This window comes from Taudactylus pleione, unplaced genomic scaffold, assembly GCF_031769625.1.
Source record: "Taudactylus pleione unplaced genomic scaffold, aTauple2 ptg001027l, whole genome shotgun sequence".
Lineage (NCBI taxonomy): Eukaryota > Metazoa > Chordata > Amphibia > Anura > Myobatrachidae > Taudactylus > Taudactylus pleione.
The window spans coordinates 999,663-1,020,824 of NW_028285428.1; the positions used below are offsets into that span (position 1 = coordinate 999,663).

Consider the following 21,162-nt stretch of genomic DNA (forward strand, 5'->3'; position numbering starts at 1 on the left):
GTTTTTGGGTGGTTTTTTTTTTTTGCATTTTTAACTTATTGAATGTTTTCAAATTTATGTTCGCTTCTTCTGATCATTGCTAGATGTATGAAGCCTGGTTATTTCTATGGAAGCACCATGTTTTCCAGTCAGTACCTGTCTGTCCTGCATTTGGAACTCCCGTAAGGCTAGCTGCTCATCTATTTCCTAAATCACCCTGCCACAGGCTCCCTGCGCTATAAACAGCACTACCAGCTCATTTGTGGCAATACCGGTATTTTGCACCACAATGAATAGTGACAAGCCGTTAAGACGAACATTGATTAGAACTGCAGCTCTGTAATGCGGGCTCAAAAATAAATAATAAAATAATACATTTACTCAAGTAAAATAAATGGGTTCACATAAAATAAGTACCAATTATGGTCTCTTTAAATTTGTGTTGTAACATAAATTATGGAACATTTGTTTGTGCCCCTTTTCAAGATAGTCACAGCTTCTCTAATGCAGAGTCACAATTACTTTGTAGTTAACTTGGAAGGTGCCACAGTGATCTGCAATGCCAGACAGTGGGGAAAATAGGACGTCCAAAAAACAGGGACATGTAAGATAGACAGAATAAATACAAATATGAAAACAAATTGTTGGGAGGGCCCTGCTAATGACAGAGCTTGCACACTAAATGGGAGAACACATCTGAAACAAAGGGAGTGTGTGTGGATCGGGACAGCCATGAGAGTCCGATAGTGTGGGTAGGATAGGTTGGAGTAGAGTGAACTATAGCAAATAGATGGGTTTTTCCAGAAGATCTGAAGGTTGTGGGACAGTGGGAACTCCATAATTGAGTAGCAGCACAGGGAAGTCTTATAGGTAGGAGTGGGAGATGGTTACCAGTGGTGAGGAGCAGCTCAGAGATTGATCTCGGATGGAGGGACATTGGGTATTTTAATATGGGATTAGAGATCTATGTAGTGGTTGGTGGTGTTGAGGCCTTTGTTGGAAAGGTTGAGTAATTTGTGTTGGATTCTGGAGGACACGGGGAGCCAGTGTGTGTATTTGCAGAGTGGTGCCGCAGTTGTGGACCAGGAAGAGAGGAAGATCAGGTGGATTAATGTGGGAAGAGTTGAGCGAGGGGGTTGCCAGATAGTAGGCAGTTTCAATAGTCAATGAGGGGTATAATGGGGGAATGGGTCTATGGAATGGAATTGGAAGTCTATATCTTGTATAAGTATTTCAACGGGGGAGGTGACATAACTGGGATAGTGTCTGGATTTGAAGATGGAAGCAAATGGCTTCAGTTGTGACACCAGTGCAGAATTTTTTTTAAAGTGGGATTGGCAGAGAGCAGTGGGGGAAACAGAGCATGCACAAGACAAGATAGGGAGGGCCCTGCTCATCAGAGCGCGTACAATCATCCCGCCATCGGAGTTATGCGTAAACCATCCGGTGTGCATACATGTCTGAACCAGGCCCCTGTGTACAGTAATATGTTTGCTCTACATAAATGACTGATAATAAATAATGGCACTCAGACCACTCCTCCACAATGTGCATTAGCGCGCTATCGAAGCAGAAATGGAATGAAAAGAAAATTGTTTATATAATTTATCATTTAAAATGAAACATTGGGTCAGTGTGAAAAATGTACAGCTCTCCTATGGTAAAGTTCTTACCGCGTACATCAGACAATGAGTTACCTTGCTTTACTTAGTGACATAAGCAGTACAAAATGTGCTTTTTGGAAAATTATTGTCCCCATCATGCTGTGTTTATAGTCAGTTAAATAGTCATTTAAAAAAAATATAATAATAAATTCATCCTTTCTTTCAGATTTTACAGGACAGCCCAGACCTTCCGGAGTCTGTGATGGATTTCGAACAGTTTGATGAAGTTGAAGCTGTTGGGAAATCTCTGCTGGATAGGTTAACAGTGCCTGTAATTTATCCCGATGGGTACGTCATGTATCTGTGCAGCTCGCATGGCTCTGGATTATAGCGTGCTGTCTGCTAGCTAATGGATTAATGCTCTATACTGTACATACGTGAAAGCAAGACATAGGGGGGGCGGGGAGGGGGGGTTAATGGTAAAAATACTGTGCACCCATCTCAATATCTCCCTACTCCAATAGTATCCTATTGCTGAAGACAATAAGGGGAAGCTTCATCAACCTCTCTAATGATGAGGAGTTGGAGGGTTTGCCTATAGCAACCAATCAGATTCAAGCTACAGTTCATCTAGTACATTCAATAAAATAGCTGGAATCTGATTGGTTGCTATGGGAAACACCTCCACTTGTCTTCCTTAGAAGGTTTGATGGATACCCTGTACTTTATTGGTTATTGCAGGCAGGTTAGTGTACAGTGGTTATGGCTTTCAACCAGAGGGCCTGATTCAGAGATTTGCGCTAATGCCGCCATCGGTGCAACATCTCTGTACACAGCTGCTGTGTGAAAATATGCAACATTTTTTTTTTAATTCAGTCATTTTATTAATACTTTTTTCAGTATACAAACAAGGAAAAATGAAGAGAAATATTTTTTTTTATATATATATATAAACATGACAGGCAATACAAGTAATATACTTCATATAAATGGTTTTGCGTCCATATAAAAACGAATAAGCCTATTCGACATTTACAGGATTTACTCATAACCCCCTAACACAATAAAGGAGTATACACAAACCCGAAGGCGCCATTAAATCTTGAAAACAAAAATACTTAGAGGAAGCGAAGCAAAATATTGAAATACACTATCAGTATAATCTTAATCATACCAACCGCATTGCTCATAAGCAAATATCTACTAAAATATTGAAATAAATAAATTAAATACTCCCAAAACAAACCTCCCCATAACCCCCCTCGCTGTGTAATCTAACCCCAACCTAGGCATACTTGGATCCCCTAACCCCCAGCCCACCTCTAGCTTTTCTAAATTACCTAAAACCCTAACCCTCTCACACTGAAATAGAGGATATAAACACAAGATAAATGATAAGGGCAAAAAAAAAAACTAAGTAACCCTAGGCTAGTAAAAACCAACTCCTCCCTCCCACAGCGTTAGAAAATAGAGTACAATCCGTAAGTACTACAGGCTCACATATAACACAGAATATACAAATTCACAGCAACTAGGCACAGTAACTCGCTGCAAGACATAAGTCCAGCCAGGTCACAAACCCTAGAAACAAGGACTTGAAGTGATAGTCCCATCCTGACTCAATCCAGGATAAACAGAAGAACAACCAACATACTTGAACGACAAATCCCAAAATCTCGGCCCACATAGTAAGAATAAAAAATGAATCTGCAGGCGTAGCAGCCGCCAAGTTTTCTATTGAGACGCCTATCCAAGCGACTTTATACAAAGAGACAGCATCCGTCTCAGAACCTTTGATAATCTGACTTCTGATTAGCAATGTGGTGACGCCGAATGGCCCCATGTACGGGAAAAGCCAGAGCCATGTGATCTACGTGCTTTTGCTGGCTCTCTCCCGTTACCTACCCCAGGCGATGGCCGACTGTCAACCAGCGTATTGCCAAGGTGATGGACTCAGAAGCATCCGCAGATTGACTATTTTCGCTCACCTGAGTAAACATTGCAACAACGTACATCACTGGATAAGGCCCAGAGTGCACTGTACACAGTCTAGCAGTATTAAGTACTGTATTAGAGTGCACTGTACACTGTCTAGCAGTAGCAAAACAGGAGGAGAAAGCTGTAAACAATGGTGTATTATTCATATATAAAATTTTAAAACATTTTAAATCCTTATGCATAAAGGTGTGTGTGTATATATATATATATATATATATATATATATATATATGTATATATAGTATGGCACAGGGCCAAATAATAAAAACACAAGACTAGAAATACAAATTTGCCTAAAACATACAAGTGTAGACATACCACAATGCCCAGATATAAGGGCGTCAGCTCACATCAATAGGAATATAGTATTGGTTAGATACTATAATTAGAGTAGCAAATAGTTAAATTGATATAAATAGCAACCAGCGTGTTTAAGATATATATCTAACATTAGAAAGTGCAGGTAAAGTGGAAAGAATATAAATTTATTTTTCTCATTGATTTTTAAGTAAAAATCCAACAATTTATTACAAGTGAGAGAATAAAAATAAAGATAAAAAAAAATAAACACAATTCATTAAATATTTGTCTGCTCCACCAAGGATCACATAGACAAAAATACAACAAGACAGGAATCAATACTATTTTTTTAAAAACATTAAAGTGAAATAAGTATTTAAAAAAAAGGTTTGCATGCTTCTCTGAGTTCAAGAAATAAAATAGTTCATGTGGCAAGAGGTAGGAGCTACAAACGCGTTTCATCCTAGCAGGACTTCATCCCCTCGATGAAGTCCTGCTGGGACGAAACGAGTTGGGAGTGCCGCCTGATTTTTCCTTAAAAGGGCTGTATAGCTCTATATGGGATTTTGTCTATAACGTTTGCCTAGGAGGGCACCCTCACTGCAATATCTACCTCATTCAATGTGCCGTATTCTAAACATATAGCAAACTGGCAAATGTGTTGCATATGTAAAATAGTGAGCATTCAATTACATAATACCAAGCTTTTTTTTATAAAAGCGAAAGTGGCGTCTACATGATTTCATCCCCGGAGTCACTGATAGTTTTATCAATATAAGCAGTTACTGTAGTTAACCCAAGGTGAATGTCTTTGACGGTTATTTAGCAGTGGTTATAATTACCATCCCTGCTTAGGAATGGTTTATTAATTCCTCCACTAATCACTTGAACCAGGTTGCTGCAGTCTCCAGCGCGATGAATCTGTGATCGCGTGCCGTAGCATGGGGGGGAGTTTGTTCACTACTTCATGAAAAAAAGAATGGTTTCTATTCTTTGCTCAATCATTGTTGTAATGTAACCACTGTTCAAGGAGCCCCCAGTATATTTGAATCTTGCGCGTATCTTTTGTGCTTTGAACCAGTTTCACCAGAGGAATTTCACAATCGGATTGGTGGGCATCCACTTGGATTTTATGTTCCTGCTATGTTTTAATTGATTTATAATAAGGTATGTGAATTTGTACAGGCTTATCTTCACATGCCTTTGCCTCTCCAGCTCTTTCAAGAATAGAGGATGGTGGAACATATAGAGAACTATTCTGTAACGGTTTGCAATGGCAGTTTATAAATTGGCACGTACTGTTTATTTTTCCATAGGAATCTATGGGTGAGCTTTGAATAGCCAGAAGCAACCAGAGCGAGCTACTTTGGTGTATGTGATATTTTCCAGACCTAGAAAAAGAATGAATTTCCCCCCCCCCCTGATACAACACTACAAGAAAGTGGTTAGAGCCAGTTACCCAAGTAGGCTTGAATTCCACTTCAGGAATGCCACAAATAGATGTCTCTTATTCTAGTACTCAAAGTACCCATAGCCATCAAATGCTTACATTGACATTTAAAAAAGAAAAGTATATTTGGAAACACAGGCCTTATAATAATACTTTAACATGTAATAGATGATAAAAATAAATTATTCTCTCTTATTTTCCAGAACCGAGCAGTATTTTGGAAGTCCAAGCGACATGGCCTCCACAGCGGAACACATTAGGGAGAAAATCAAGCTGGTTTGCCTAAAAAAACAGCAGCTTCTAGAGCCCGACGTCTCCATAAGAGAAAGTTAGAAGAGACTGGACTGTGATTTATCCAATAAGCTACAGTTTGTGACACAGCATGTCCATCATAATCCAGCATTCAGTATAACCCATGGCAACGCATTTCACAACCATCCCACCATGAAGCCGCATCCCCTTCAATCTGAAATATAGCTCTGTGTATTGTAACACTTCTGATCTATAAAGCCTTACTTATATATACTGTGCTGTGAAATCATCCAAATACACTATAACTTTGTAGTGTTCGCTCAACACTACCTTGGCCCTTTGGCTACTAAGTGGGCCTTAGACACGTGGCAGGATAATGTGCTCTGAGGCTTGCTGATAGCGGATGGGTGGAACACTTTACCTTATATGGTAGTTAATTTCATAGATAAGCAGCTGGCAAACGCTTCCAATGGTGCTACCGTGAATGAAGGATCTCTCCTCGACAATTATAGGATGGAGAAGGCTAATTTGAAAAGCGCTGTACCTGTTCGGATAATGTAGTATTTTTAGGACGTGGGTAATTTACCTGTTTTAGGCCGTAGCGTACTTCTCGTGTCTTTTTTAATATCTGAAGACATTTCATTTTTTTTTTTTATTGTGCCATTATGCAACCTGTACATGAAACCTTTGATATATCATTTTCACGAGACAAATGTTTTCTTACTTGTATGGGACTATGTATTTAAAGCTGTTTGTGCTGAATAAAACCATCTTTATAAGATTGGACATTTTGCCTGCGGATGAAATGTTACTCCACTACATATATTCAATCTGGTCTCTTTTTCCACGTGCTACAGAGGGCAAGGCATCATTCGTCATGAAATGTTCATCCATATTGTATGTAAATGTTATATGTCTTCTGGCAGTACTGTACGTTTTAATACCTCCTAGAATCTAGATGTTATTAGACCTCCCCATGATCCACAAATAGTGAGACTACATCCCATGTTCAGCAATAGGGACTGCTTAAATGCTTTGGATGAAGATACTCGTGTTGAAATACAATGCAATTTAAATATTTACATGTGGGTGGTGCCATGTGGACAGGCAGGATAAGCCACACCCATTTGTCGTGAGTGCATGATTCAATCACTCATTATGTGCTTTAAATGGGCTATCACCTTTCTGCCATGTTCGAACCCGACCAATGTATAACGCAAGGCCATCTGAAATGCAAAAATAGTTGCTATGGACATCAGGGGCGGAATTCAACCCACTGGGGATGGATCGGGAAAATCATCTCTGACCGTGCGAATGCCATCTGCAGATGCCATTAGTCACAGCAGGCAAGTTCAGGAAAGCTAAACTTTTCTGAGTTTATTAAATAGCCCTTTACCGCCACCCCCAATGAAAAATGGGGTCAGTTCCTATGAGTGGTGTGGCATGCAAAGCATGAGATATCTCCAAACTTTCCTGCTTTTCAGCTTTGTAAAATTGGAACTTGAATGTAACTTGTAAAATTGGAACTTGAATTAAGTGAAACTTAATTCTGCCCTTTAAACATGCAGAAACCGTGTTCACATTTTTTTTTTGTAAGTACCAAATTATTTTGATAAATAGGCCCCGTAGTGTTACAGAGGTCATGATCACGCAGATAACACCCTGATACATATTCCTAATTCTATTATTGTCCAGTGTATCACAAAGGAAAAGCAAGTACCGTGAGTCACAATATTTCTATTAATAACAGCAGCTCAAGTGTTTCCCACATGCCATGATCTTCCTTTTAAACTTTAAAGAACTGGGGGATTAAGCGAGTTTGTGATATTTCTTATTTGTTCTTGTAGAGTCTTGTAGGGTCTGATCTAAATTTAACATGAACTGCGTGGGTGGGAAAAATTTAATATAAAGTGCAAAGCTTAGTACGAGACCACGTGTGAGCGCTGATTAATACGCCTGACTTCTTGTAATAACTGTTTCAATAATATACAGAAGTCATTTGAGAATCAAATCAATGGCCCTCATTCAGAGCCGAACGCTCTGAGCAGAGCGCACGCTCTGCATGAGGGCCGGGCTCCTTTTTCATGGAGCGTCCTCCTGGACGCTCGTATAGCTGTGGGTCACCACCCACAGGCTATACGAGCGTGCATTTTGATGGCCGCGATGGTCGTGACCATCGCGACCATCGAAATTGCGAGCCGGAGCCTGCGGTTGAGGTTTTCAACCGCAAGCTCCGGAGTGATTTTGGCTCTATCAGAGCCAAAATCACTCCCACTGACATCACTAGTGATGTCAGTGGGCCGGCTTCTGACGGGAGGCGTTCCCGTGGGAACGCCCCCGTCAGGGAGGCACGCCCCCGGCACGCCCACCAAAGGGGGCGTGCTGTCAATCAACATTGACAGCACGCCCCCTTTGATCGGACACAACGAGCGAAGGAAAGTCCTTCGCTCGTCGTGTCTGGCGCATGCGCACGACGGAGCTCCCTCCGTCGTGCGCATGCTCAGTGCAGACCATCGACCCACTTGCGAGCGTACAGCCGCTCGCGAGTGGGTCTGAATCAGGCCCAATGTTTCATAGAGGGCTATCTATATTATTAGATACGTCTACGAACATTAGGTTGTTCCTCCATGTGCTCTCAGAAGTGACTGAATTTGCTGGGGGCACTGACAAGGTGTCAGAAGTGTGGAACTGAGATTCTAGCCCCCTGTCGACTCCAATGTGACCCACAGTTCTTGCAAATTTCTACTTTGAACGTGTACTCACTCAACACTTGCTCGGCTGGATTGGGTTATGAGGGCTTTGCATTAAGGGTACGATGAGCCCAAAAAGTGACATTTTTAGGATATGAACTATAAAGGTAAATGGCATTCTTCAATATTAGCATTGCACAGCACTACAGTTATTTTTTTTTTCAAAAAGTATTAACCTCCCACTTCATTACAGATAGAAGCTCCTCCTACATATTTAGCACTTTAACACTGGAATTTAATGCAGGTCAAATACTTTTAGAGTACAGTCATTTGAGTGACTGCAAAATTACTAGTCCTGTCCCTGTGTATGAATGGATTTCAAGTTATAGCTACGGGAACATGGGTCCCATAGAGTAAGTTAAAATTTCATTCGGAATCAAAGTAATAACCCTAGGGCAACATTGAGGTGCAATCCATAGCAGCATGATGGGCGAAAACATGTTAAGTTTCAGTGGACGTTCAAAGACAGTGGGGAGGGAGGAGAGAGCCAGATAAACTTTAATACTGTTGGAGATTTTTGAGAACTATGGAAGGGACAGGAATTAGGAGGGTTCGCTATAAATATAAAAGTTTGGGGAGTAAAGTCATTTTAACTGCAACTACTTGGCCAAACCAAAAGAGATAATTTGCTTATTACAGTGAGAGAGGTCCTATTTAAGAGAGTTGATAAGGCCAGGGAAGTTGGCGGCAAAAAGCCCTGGGTACGACCTGGGTAAGATAAATGAAAAAAATGTGTCCAAGCGCTCCAGGGTAATGAGAATCGTGTTAATGGGGATTAGTATTTGTGTGTCTGTATATTTGAACGTGCAGTTGTTACAATAATGTATTGGCCCAATATATGCTGTGTTGCTGGTCCACCGGTGTCCTGTGCTGCGTTCAATCTGCTGGGTGCATGCGTGTGAGGGGAGTATAGGTTAGTAAGCAGATAGAAATGGGTATGAGTGTAAAACACTTGTTTATTTTAGTAAGTTCTGCCCATATCAAGCAACATTGGTTTATGGTACAGGATAAAAAAGGCCCATTCACTATGATAGGCAGAGATGGCAGTATTTAGACAAGCATTATTACAATGGATGTCAGAATAAAAGTAAAAAAATGGTAATAGTCTGAGAAGGAGTCTAAATATAACTGGATGGTTAGAAAGTTGCCTTCCAACGCGTTTCGTCCCGTTTGGGGACTTTTTCAAGGGTGTGTAGTCCATATTTGTGTAAAAAGGGCTTAAATACCTTCTGTTGGTGCCCTTTACATCTCTTGTTAGTGCATTTCCAGGATCCGCGGTTCGCGCATGTGCCCTGCCGCAGCCGCTAGAGGTCCCGTCTGTTCTCTGTCTATGTAGATGGTTCTGCGCATGCTCCATGCCGCAACTGCAGACTGTAGACTTGTCTCCCCTTAAGGATGATTCATAGTGCCTGTGTGGCTGATCTGTGCCAGTCCATGTATCCCTTATAAGCACAGTGTCTCCATCATGATGGTGGCCATTTTGTGGGGGATTTTTTGTATAGTTGCTGATAGCCATTATGATGTATGGGATTTCTTTATAATTGTAATGTCATCGGCCCCAGATGTAATGATGTCCTGGCTATGTTTTAACTTGGTCACTTATTGTGATATTACATATTTGTTAGAGCCTGAGCTTAGTTTGTTACTCTACCATCATGTCAAGACACACATATATATACATACACATATGCATATATATATATATACACACACACACAAATACATCGCCTCGCACACTGTTGATTATGAAACCTATTCCCTTAATCCACAATTGTGTTATGGGACTTGCAGATATACATTCCAGTGTATATGTCTATGTGGTTGTAACTTGTACCACATAATTTTATCGTCCTTTATTTTGTAATAAGCACTCTCCCTTTATTAATCTTTGCTCTGTATACGAGCCTATAGGGGTAAGTGGGGGGGTGACCCAGTAATCATGCTAAATTGTTGAATTGAGGACATGAATGCATTATCCTATGGTTCAATATTAAGGCCATCTGGATTCAGGGTTTTTAATTCGTAAATCCATCTGCCCTGTATTCTATTTATATGAAACAAGTGGTTTCCCCCCCTGCAGTAGGGTTTGACTACATCTTTTCCCAAAAATGTAAGGCCTGTTCTGTTCTGATGTGATCCGAGACACTGTGTTGGTCGTATCCCCTTTTAATATTTCTGATATGCTCGCCAACTCTAGCGTTGAAGCTCCTCACTGTTCTTCCCACGTACTGTGTTCCGCATGGGCATTCCAGAACATATATCACATTTGTGCTGTCACACGTGATCATGTTCTGGATGGTATGTGTATTCTTAGTTCTTGAGGGTAAGATAAACCCTGAGGTATTTTTCGTTTCTTAGGTTGACCAACGGAAATCAAAATAGCATTTTAGGACTTGTAAGGAGTCGTGCTGTAAGTTTAAGTGTTACATTTCTGACTTCTCTGCATTTATTTTCTGCACATAGTCGTCGGCATACAGGTCAATTTTTATAATCACAATGGCCAATCGGGATTCCTGAAATGTCTGGATTGTAACATAAGCGTGAGGTGAGGGGCTCCATCATGCGAGCCAATTTCAAAGGTTGCAAGGGGCACTTCTGTCTGTTCCCACTGATAATCAGAAAGGCATCGGAAGAAAACCCATTAGCAAGCACTGATGCAGAAGGGTTATGATATAGCACTGCAAGGCCTCTACAAAAATCTCCCTCACCTATGGACACATGTGTAGATAGAATACACTGCTGTCATTTCAACTAACTTTATTCATTTTAACAATGGTGTCGTCGTGTGTATTCTAAACATTATTTCATGGTAAATTAATCAGAGGATAAAGTTCTCTTTTCTGTGTCCCCACTCGTTAAAATAATTTCATATCACTATGCTCAGTATTAAGTCTTCAAAGCCAGGAATTGATGATATGTAATATTATATTATTATGTGACATAGTGCTGACGCACTGTACATTGGAAAATGTTCCATCAGATAATGCTGACTACTAAAGGAAGCTGGCCTGACTCATTATATATTATTTAGTGCAGTGAAAGTCTTGCCAGAAACTATCTGACATAAATTTAGCATTGCCTCAGGTAGCCAAAGTTAGGGCTTAAAGCTCTAACATAATAATTATGATCTAAGACATGCAAATTGCTCCTTATTTGTTCATTGTGGGCAGCTGGTATAGAAACCTGTATACATGTATTATTATATATGAACCTTGCAGACACCGTTTAATTCTTCTTAGATCTCATGATGATTTTTTGCAGCCCTGCAGACCCTAGATGGATATTATCCCTATATAAAATCCTCTCCCCTGTGAGCCCCCAGTCCCCCACTATGTGAATTAGCAGTGACTTCCCATTGGAAGTGCTTTCTGCTAATCACACGTGAGAGGACAGCCAGTCCATGGAGCAGATCTACTCTAAGTACAGTAGTTTTGGGTAGGATAATTAAAAGATGAAATCCCCCATTAAGACTGATAGGCGTCTTGGAGGAGAGTAGGAATGAGAATCGGTAGCCGATGGTTAGCAACCATTGATGTTCTAGATTCGATGGAAGTACTCTTTCCATAGAATTGTGGGAATTCGACGGTTGCCAGCCATTGGATTAACTTTCTGATGCCCATCCGATGGCGGGCTACTTTTGTGCAGTAGCGTCCGCAGCTCAGCTAACGTGCGCATATGTGATGTTCTGAATGTTTCTGTGCATGCACACAGCACACAACTAAAACAATTGATGGTTATGCCATCAAACGATTGCGATGCGATGGCGAGTAGCCATTGCATCGCTGAATTTGATGTTGGAAGCCCAGGAACGATACCGGGTTGCCGATGTCCATCCCTAGAGAAAATTCTGCAATACCTTTCTCCCCCATAGCCTCATGCACAGGCAGGACAGCATTCGCCCCTGTCCACTGCTTACAATGTTAAAATACTGTGGACATCTCCAGCCTGAGCCATGTACAGGATGCATGCCTCAAGGTGGATTTGTTATTGGGCTGGGAAGCGGAATTATCTCCTGCTATTTTATATGTGTGACCTGTTGCTCTATGAGCCCAATATAAGTGTATATCACTGTGAAAATGTGTATTCTTCATGAACTCTTAGCACCTTTAATTGAGAGTACTCTTGAATTTATTATTGGAGCTAATAAACAGCATCTTGCTTCAATATTTGTATCCAGGTAAGCATATTTAAAACCTCACTAATGCGCTGGAGAGCTGAGGACTAGTAGGTCTCGTTCACAAAATTTTTAACGCTGGTACTGATGACTAGTTTCACTCATCCTTAGCACTCAACTGTTTAATAAAACTGTGCATTCATATACTGTGCATTCATATACTATTTTGTGTATGAATTGTGTACTTTCTATTTAACATTTACTACTACCACTGTGAGTGTAAAGCAGGCACACTTACTACTGTTCCCCTCAGGACTAAAGCAGGTGCATATACTACCCTTACATGGAAGTTTCAGTTCTATGCTTTATAAATGTTATGAATCCTATTCATATAAAGAGCAATAGTGGTTATGACATTGCAGGACAGCCTAACTGTATAATATGGTATAGGGTAGGCAGATGAGTGCACTAATAGTCACATCCACTCACATTTGGTAGCTGTGACCACGGTACACAAGTAGGAGAAGAAACGTGGTGGTGGTACGCACTTATGAGATGTCTCTTCATTTACTGTGGCTTCAGTCGCTCCAAACAGATGTTCTCAGTGCGTCTCTGCCGCACCGATCGTCTTTCTTGCTCAAACTGTGCAGTTTATTTAAATGAATAAAACAACTGGAAGCGACAAAACTACTTTGCTAGATTACACTGCTCAGTTTGATGGGTGACATTTGTACATCTAGGTGTGAGCGAGTCGGAATCTGTGTAAGAAGAGACACGATGCCGCGGCATTTTCCCAGGTTCCGTTGTGTTTCACTGTGAGAGAGATTTGTTCTGCATCTAGGATAAAGAATGTAAAGAAAAAGACAGTACGCTACTCCTCTCTGATTGGCTGGCGTCTCAACCTATATGGCGTATAGACGCTAGGTGTATGAGGACACATCTGTAGGGGGTCATTGTGAGTCATACGCAGCTGCGTCCAAATTTGCGTCCAGCCGCAGCAGCCTATGGGCTAACATATGCTAATTAAGCTATCTGTCCCTTTATGTCTGTATCTGATCATTTTCACGCTCCCTGGTTGCAGCGTCTACTGTTATTTTGCATTTGTGCTGCCGTCATCATCAGATGCCCCAACTGCATCCGAGCGCCTATAACGGGCACGGTAGTCGGCTACACGTCCACAGCACTACTATGGCCCTACCATCCGATGCAGCCATTTCATGCAACTTAATATTTGCCGCCCAGTTTCATCCACAGATGCCCATTGATGTATTCAGACTAGCAAACATTCACTGATATTTATAGCATTCACCAGTGAAAGATGTTAACATACTCTGCAGTGGCGTCCCTGCCTCTGGTGACACCCTGTGCGGGTAGGGGCAGGCAGGCGCAGCCGTGAGCTGATAGAGGCGTGGCCTCGCGGCCCGAACCTCCTCCCCTGTTTTAGTCACTATGGGGTGCCGGAGGTGCAGACTGCAATGGGAAACCAGTCTTTGTGCGGTGCCAGATCCCTCACTGTGTCAGGAGCTGAGGGCTGCACGTAATGCTACAGGAGGAATCGGCATTTTGGTGTCACCCCGCAGCGGGTGATACCGGGGTGTGGCACTGGTACTCGGCATATATCTTTCATTCTGATAATTTCACAAGTCTCTTTTTACAGTAGTCAAAACTTTACCAACATTTAGGCCTATTTTCTATTTTATATACTTAAGATTATGCATTTAATTAAAAAAAAAAAATCTATTTACTATAACATAAGAAGCGCTGGCTATTATGGCGTGCTTCCACATTCTCATCTTCTGCACCTTTTTTTTTTTTTTTTTTTCATTAGCTGAACTTCATCATAAATATTAATATTCGAAATTGTCATTAGATGTGTCACTTTATGCTTATTCATGTAAATCAAAGTAAATTGTTTCAACTTCTTTTATATGAATTTAGGCATTAAAGGAACTTCAAACATTTACTAAACATATGAGTAAAGGGGCCTATCCATTAGCAGATAAAATGAACGATTGAATGAAAAACCGTTCATTATATCTGCGAATGGATAGGCCCTGAACGATGACAGATGCGCCCTCCAGCAGCCGATAAATTGCATCTATCATCTCTCCAACATGTTGGTCAATTAGCGCATATAGCTGTACGATATTAGCAATATCGTGCAGTTTATATGCGGTGAACGACGAAAGATATTAGCAGCAGCTACAGAGCGCTGCAGAGGAAAAAATCCACTCCCTGAATGATGTCATGCGATATCGTTCATCGTTTGTCAAAATCTGTCATGTACATGACAGATATCGTTCAGCGCAGCCACCGGAATTTTCACTAGATATCTTTTGTCTTTCATCGCTCAGAAATACATCTGCTAATGGATAGGTTCCTTAAGACAACATGTGATAAATATGAGAAGCCAAAGCAGGAAAGAGCAATCGCAGAACAAGAAGTAACTAAACAAAATACATGATTCATCTCAATATAATTATTCTACTACATCTTTTCTACTCTGTTTAACATGAACAAATCTGTATCTCCTGAGAATAATCAGGTCTATATAGACTCAACATTCCGTCCTACGTAGAGCACAGTCCCCCTTTACTGGCCAGAATATACTCTGATCAGCAGACAAACCATACTATCGGTATACTGTACATAATCACAGTGATATATAATGCACTCACATTTGTGTTTCCAACTTTTTATTCTAGCACCCTGGATAATAATGTATCTTCCTTAAGACTCTTTATGACTCCATTTATGTTGTATAACAATACTTATCAGTTACTGAGATGTCTCCCATATCCTTAATGCTACATTTTGGAAGAGAATTACCTTGCCTAATTGCAGGGACTATATTTTCTAAATAGCAGCCTCCTGACAAGTGAATTGCTAACCAAAGGTAGGCTTTTAGCTCCACAAATAAAATAGTATTGCTGCAAAGTGCTTATTCCTTACTTAAAATCATGGTTTCATATATACTGGCTCTTATTATGAAACAGAGGGCTTGTACTGGCACAGTACGTCATAGAGCCCTGCCCATCGGAACAATGCAGTCCCAAGTGGCACTATCCTGCCAATGAAGGGACGGTCGGGAGATATAGATATGTCCTCTTGCCTCTTTGCTGCTTGGGCAGCAAATCTCGTCACACATGGCACGAGTCTCGCACCCACGAATGGGTACATGTGCTGCGTTTGCAACTGTGACTCCATAGGATTGCATGGTGCAAACCCAGTGCGCGGCATGGCGTACCGTGGTGAACAAGGCTGCGGCTAATCACATGGCGTGACGCGTGCGCATGTTTGCAGCGTGAGCAGCAAAGATGAAGAGGACACATCTGTATGCATAGCAATCAAATCTGTAAGATTATACAGTATGTACTAAATACCATGACAATGGGGATATATACTTTTATTGAAACTCAATGTTTGATAGTAGTATTTGAATGGTCACCATCTTTGGGTGTACAGTAATATCAGCTAATACTAAAACGTTAATCTGTCACTATACGTAAGTGTGGCTTTGTTTTCTTGCTCATTGACTTTCTGTTTAAAGGTAATATTTTTCCAAACACTGCGGTGCACCATGTTCTCAAAAGTAGTTTATCAATTATCATGTAGTTCTCAGTAAAGAATTTTAAGCATAATTAATGATACTTCACCACTGGGGGGCACTATTTCATTGGAGTATACAGTACACAAGGGGAATTTTTTTTTTTTTTACTTAGGCCTTGAAATCTTTTTTGTTCCTAATTACACTAGCTGCAAATATTGTTACAAAAAGGGGTCAGTGTGCAGTTTTTTGCAAATACATACAACCGTACATACGTGTGTATATGCATATATGATTGTAAATATTGAAATATTGATTTCAGTACAAGGGCAGCCATGGTATAGAGTCTATGGTCTGAATCAGAGATGTACACTAATGACTTCGCAGCTGCAGTGTCTCAGCCGCCGGGAGATGTATGGAGACGCCCACCTGCGGCTTTATAAATCCACACACCTGCATACACAGACGCAGCATCGGCCGCAGATCCTTCGATAATCGGACTTCTGAGTAGCCCAATGGTCTATAGACAAACAAGGAAAGACTCTGCACAGGATAAGAGATATGATACATAGATATTAGGACCAACATATAAATTAGTATTAGGGGGAACCCCTTATATTGACCCAGCTGGTGGTGCTCCCCCGAGTAATGACTGCTCAATGGTCGCACAGGACGGTCGTGTGTAATGAGCCGAGAGAAATATAACATACAGCGCTCAACCTTAGTCATACCTGCCAACTCTCCCTCATTGTCAGGGAGACTCCCTGAAATAGTAGCTGTCTCCCTGGAAAGTCTAGCAATATCCCTGATTGCACCTTAGCCCTATTATGTAGCTGTTATACAAAAAAAAACAACAGATGTATAAATTCAAATGGGATCATTAGTATAATTTCCCTGCATTGGTTATAAGGCACAATGCTCCCTATGGCTACAGGCATTTTCTGAAAAGTATCAGTGTGTTTTCATCAACACGTAGATCTTACTAACTGCTCTTGGACTCGTTTACATTTGGATGTAAGTCAGTATTATGACACGCCCCTCAGATGTAACAGTACACGCCCACTTTACAGCGCACTCATAGGTGTTACTTTCACAATCTCCCTGAAATGCATTTTCAAAAGTAGGTAAGTATTATTATTATTATTATCCTTTATTTATATGGCGCCACAAGTGTTCCGCAGCGCCTTACAAAGTACATAAACAAATAATTTGACAACTGACTTACAGTATAAAATAGGACAAGGACATGGATAATATACATTGCTACATTTGTGACCATAACACCTATATATGCAACAGAGTGTAAGCAACCAAGTGTTAGGTGCCATGGTGGGGGGTTAGAAGTAGGTGAAAGTAAAGTAAGGAGAAGCACAAGAGGGTAGAGGCCCTGCTCGTAAGAGCTTACATTCTAAAGGGGAGGGGCATAGAAACAGGTGTGACACAGATGGGGTAAACAGGGAGGAAGGAGCATGTTGCAGCAAGTTAGGATGGGAGCTGGAAGGCTTTGATGAAGTAGTGGGTCTTGAGAGCCCGTTTGAAGGATTGTAAAGAGGAGGAGAGTTTGATAGGGAGAGGGAGGGAGTTCCAAAGGTCGGGAGTAGCACGGGCAAAATTTTGTAGGCGGGAGTGGGAGGAAGTAATCAGTTGGCATGAGAGGCAGCGTGCATTAGTTGAGCGAAGGGGGTGGACAGGAGAGTGGAGGGAGATGAGGTCATGTAAATGGGAGAGGAATGGGTGAGGGCTTTGTAAGTGAGTGTGAGAACCTTGAATTGGGCTCTGAAGGGGAAGAGGAGCCAGTGTAGGGCTTGTAGGAGAGGGAAGGCAGATGTAGAGCGTTTGGAGAATAAGATGAGTCGAGCAGCAGCATTGAGGACAGACTGGAGAGGAGAGAGATGGGAGTTGGGGAGGCCAGATAGGAGAAGGTTACAGTAGTCCAATCTGGACATGACCAGTGAATTTACAAGGGTTTTGGTAGCATCCTGGGTGAGAAAGGGTCTAATCTTGGAAATATTTTTGAGATGGAAATGACAGGACTGTGAGAGGCTCTGGATATGTGGTTTGTAGGAGAGGGAGGAGTCCAGGATAACTCCAAGACAGTGCACTTTGGTGCTAGAAGAGATAGTTATACCATCAATTGTTAAAGAAATAGTGGGAAGTGAGGTTATGTTGGAAGATGGGAAGATGATCATCTCAGTCTTAGACATATTAAGTTTAAGAAATTGTTGGGACATCCAGGAAGAGACAGCAGAGAGACAGTTGGAGATACGAGGAGAGAGGGGGAGAGGTCAGGGGAGGAAAGGTAGATCTGAGTATCATCAGCATAGAGATGATAATGGAGGTCAAAAGAGCTGATGAGTTCACCTAGAGAGGACGTATAGAGGGAGAATAGTAGAGGTCCAACGGAACCTATGACCTTAGTATGTATGTAGTGCTGTAATAAGTATTCAGTTCACTAGCTGATATACAAATAAAGACAGTTAGGTGTATAAACAGTATTATATGACTGGTAAATATAATATACAGGGTAACAGACTTTTTATTGCCGACTTAAGTAAATATGCAGATTAATATGTTCAGTATGACACAAAACAGGTAATTCACATTATACGTGGGTAATCAATCATCCGACAAAGGGCCTAATTCAGCAGGGCACGCTAGTGCACTGCTGAACGCAGATTCGCGATGTTCAGGAATCTGCGAAGGTGCCAGACCCGTTCTGCGCATGTGCAGAATGGCTCTGCGATCCCGCACGTAATCTGGCAGCAGACAGGCAGTGATTGACAGTCTGCTGCCGTTTGGGGGTGGCGATGCCCTCCGTTTCCCGAAATGGAGGCGTGTCGCCTCCGTTGCATTGGAGGAAAGAAGCCAGGATCTCCGTAGGCTGACGGAGATTTACTGGGCTCTTCCTGTAAACTGCGGCGGCCGGCTGCGGGACCACATGGGTCACAGCAGCCGGCCAATGGTACGAAGATTATCCGATGCTGTGTTGGATAACGCAGCTCGGATAAGTAAAGCACAGGAGGTGTGATGCATTACCATATCTGCAAGAATCACAATTGCAAGGCTGCCTGTGTACATACATCATATACCTATAGCCTGCGTGCAGCTTCGCAATAACGATCCTTGCAGAATCAGGCCCTAAGTTCCTCAGATATATATCTAGATGCTGATAATCAAAACTCAGTGCTGTGCAGGGTAATACGTGCAGTATTATAATTAGTGTGTAAAGAGACGCTGAAGCTACTTTCAGTGCGTACGGGATCGCAGACGCAGGCTGTCACACGCCCTGGAAACGGTCGCATCTGCGTTCTTTGATGCCACTCCCCGTTACCTCTCTCAAACGTTCTCTGACTGTCAATCACACTGCGAGTAAATTGTTGCTGCGAGCGACTAAGATAATGTACCTTGACGCATGTGGAGTGCGACTTAGACGCATGCCTGATTACCGATAATCACCCAACTGTGTAAACATCGGAATAGGGTAGAATTCTAAGGCCCTGAGAAAGAGGATAATGCGTATATTTTAGAGCATAGCTGCCTGCATTAGATGATGGATGATAGTAATAATGTTTATATAATCTAAGGGCCTGATTCCTAAGGTTCACATCCAATCAATCATAAATCATTTGAAAATCGTTAAGAAAAATGTCTAAAACGACCAGCGATGTGAACGATAACGTTAGGTTCAGCATGTTAGCAGATGACTGATGTGCTCACTGCTCGCTCAGTGTAGGCACATCACAGACTGACAAACGACTACACGATTACAATGTCGTAATCGTGCAGTCATTTTCATGTCTTTAAGTGGATGGGCACCATGAGCCGTACTAAATTCTGAATCCGTTCAGATTGATCGATTTTTTATATTTCTGTCACTTCTCACTTGCAGCCAGATGGTGTTACTAGGTGGCGATGGGGTGGTAACTGGGCGTTTACAGGGGTGTGAAAGGGGTATAAGAATCAGGTCCACAGTTAGAATTAATATATGTGAGTATATTTACTAAAGTGCAAGTTTTTAGAAGTGGAGATGTTGCCCATAACAACCAATCAGATTCTAGCTATTATCTTCTAGGTGGTGCTAGATAAATGTTAAGTAGAATCTGATTGGTTGCTATGGGCAACCACAACATCTCCACTTCCAAAAAAATCGACACTTTAGTAAATATACCCCATATTGTGTTAAATATAGCGCTGTATTCATATTTGTGAGACTTTATATTGCATTCAAAGCCAAAGAACTTGCCAGAATTGAGCGCAGGCCTTCTGTGTAAATATAGATAGGTACCGTATAGAAAATGTTTACACACTATTAATTGCAATAAACTAAATTACCGTTATTACATTTAAGACCCTAGTGTATTATACAATGTTGTTTAATGTTTTATAATGGTGTTCCAATAGAAGTTGGTGCTAATAAAATAAAAATATGCAAAGCTACGGCAGCCTATTACATAAAGCCCAGGCAAGATTGTGTATACAATGCAGGCAAACATGCCGTCTGCCTATGCAGCGATGTTCAGGAGTGCTGCATGCAAATTGTGTTATGCTCATTGTAGTATTTTCCTTTTATGCTTTTTATTTGTTTTTGGGGTTTTTTTTTGCTTTTTGCTGCTCAGTCTTTGGCGGGGATGGAATAAGGGATGTGAGCATATGGAGTGCACAATGACTAATTTAGGATGCATTTATTTACACTGCCTAATGCATTGTCACATCTAAATGCAGCCTTGCACACAGGAGTTAAAACCTCAGTCCTCCAATTACAATGTTCCCACTGGCTGATATGGACAGTGGGAGCAAATTTAGCTCTTGTGCCTAAAGTGCCCTTTTTTTTTTTTTTTCCATTTGCTTGTCCAGCATCAGAAGCTGAGTACTGCAGGCGGCCTCCTCGTCTCTGATAATAGTACAAGTGCACTGGCAGGACTGTGCTATGAAGTTAGGGGTGTGTCGGTTCCCAAGCTGGAGGGATGATAAACTCAATGGGGCTATCTATTTTTAACCTCCTGTTCTTTCCTTCTGCTGGTGTAATCAGGGCTGGCTGAGCTTTCTCTTCAATGATTTCAAAAATCCCTGGTCACACTTTTACAGGCGATGAGTGCAGACTAGGAAAACTCCTTGAAACTCATATACACATTTGATACATTTTTTGTATACTTAATCTCTGGGACATC

At 41.4% G+C, this 21,162-nt stretch overlaps 1 protein-coding gene across 1 annotated transcript in view; it reads left to right on the top strand.

Moving 5' to 3' along the window:
* The window catches only part of SESTD1 (SEC14 and spectrin domain containing 1), a 156,375-nt gene extending 150,006 nt beyond the window's left edge, over positions 1-6,369 (top strand). The window contains exons 17-18 of the mRNA XM_088461204.1: positions 1,810-1,931; positions 5,535-6,369. Of these exons, the coding sequence (XP_088317330.1) occupies positions 1,810-1,931; positions 5,535-5,664 (252 nt within the window). The 3' untranslated portion in view covers positions 5,665-6,369. The remainder of the gene's footprint in view (positions 1-1,809; positions 1,932-5,534) is intronic.
* Positions 6,370-21,162: the final 14,793 nt, after the last annotated feature.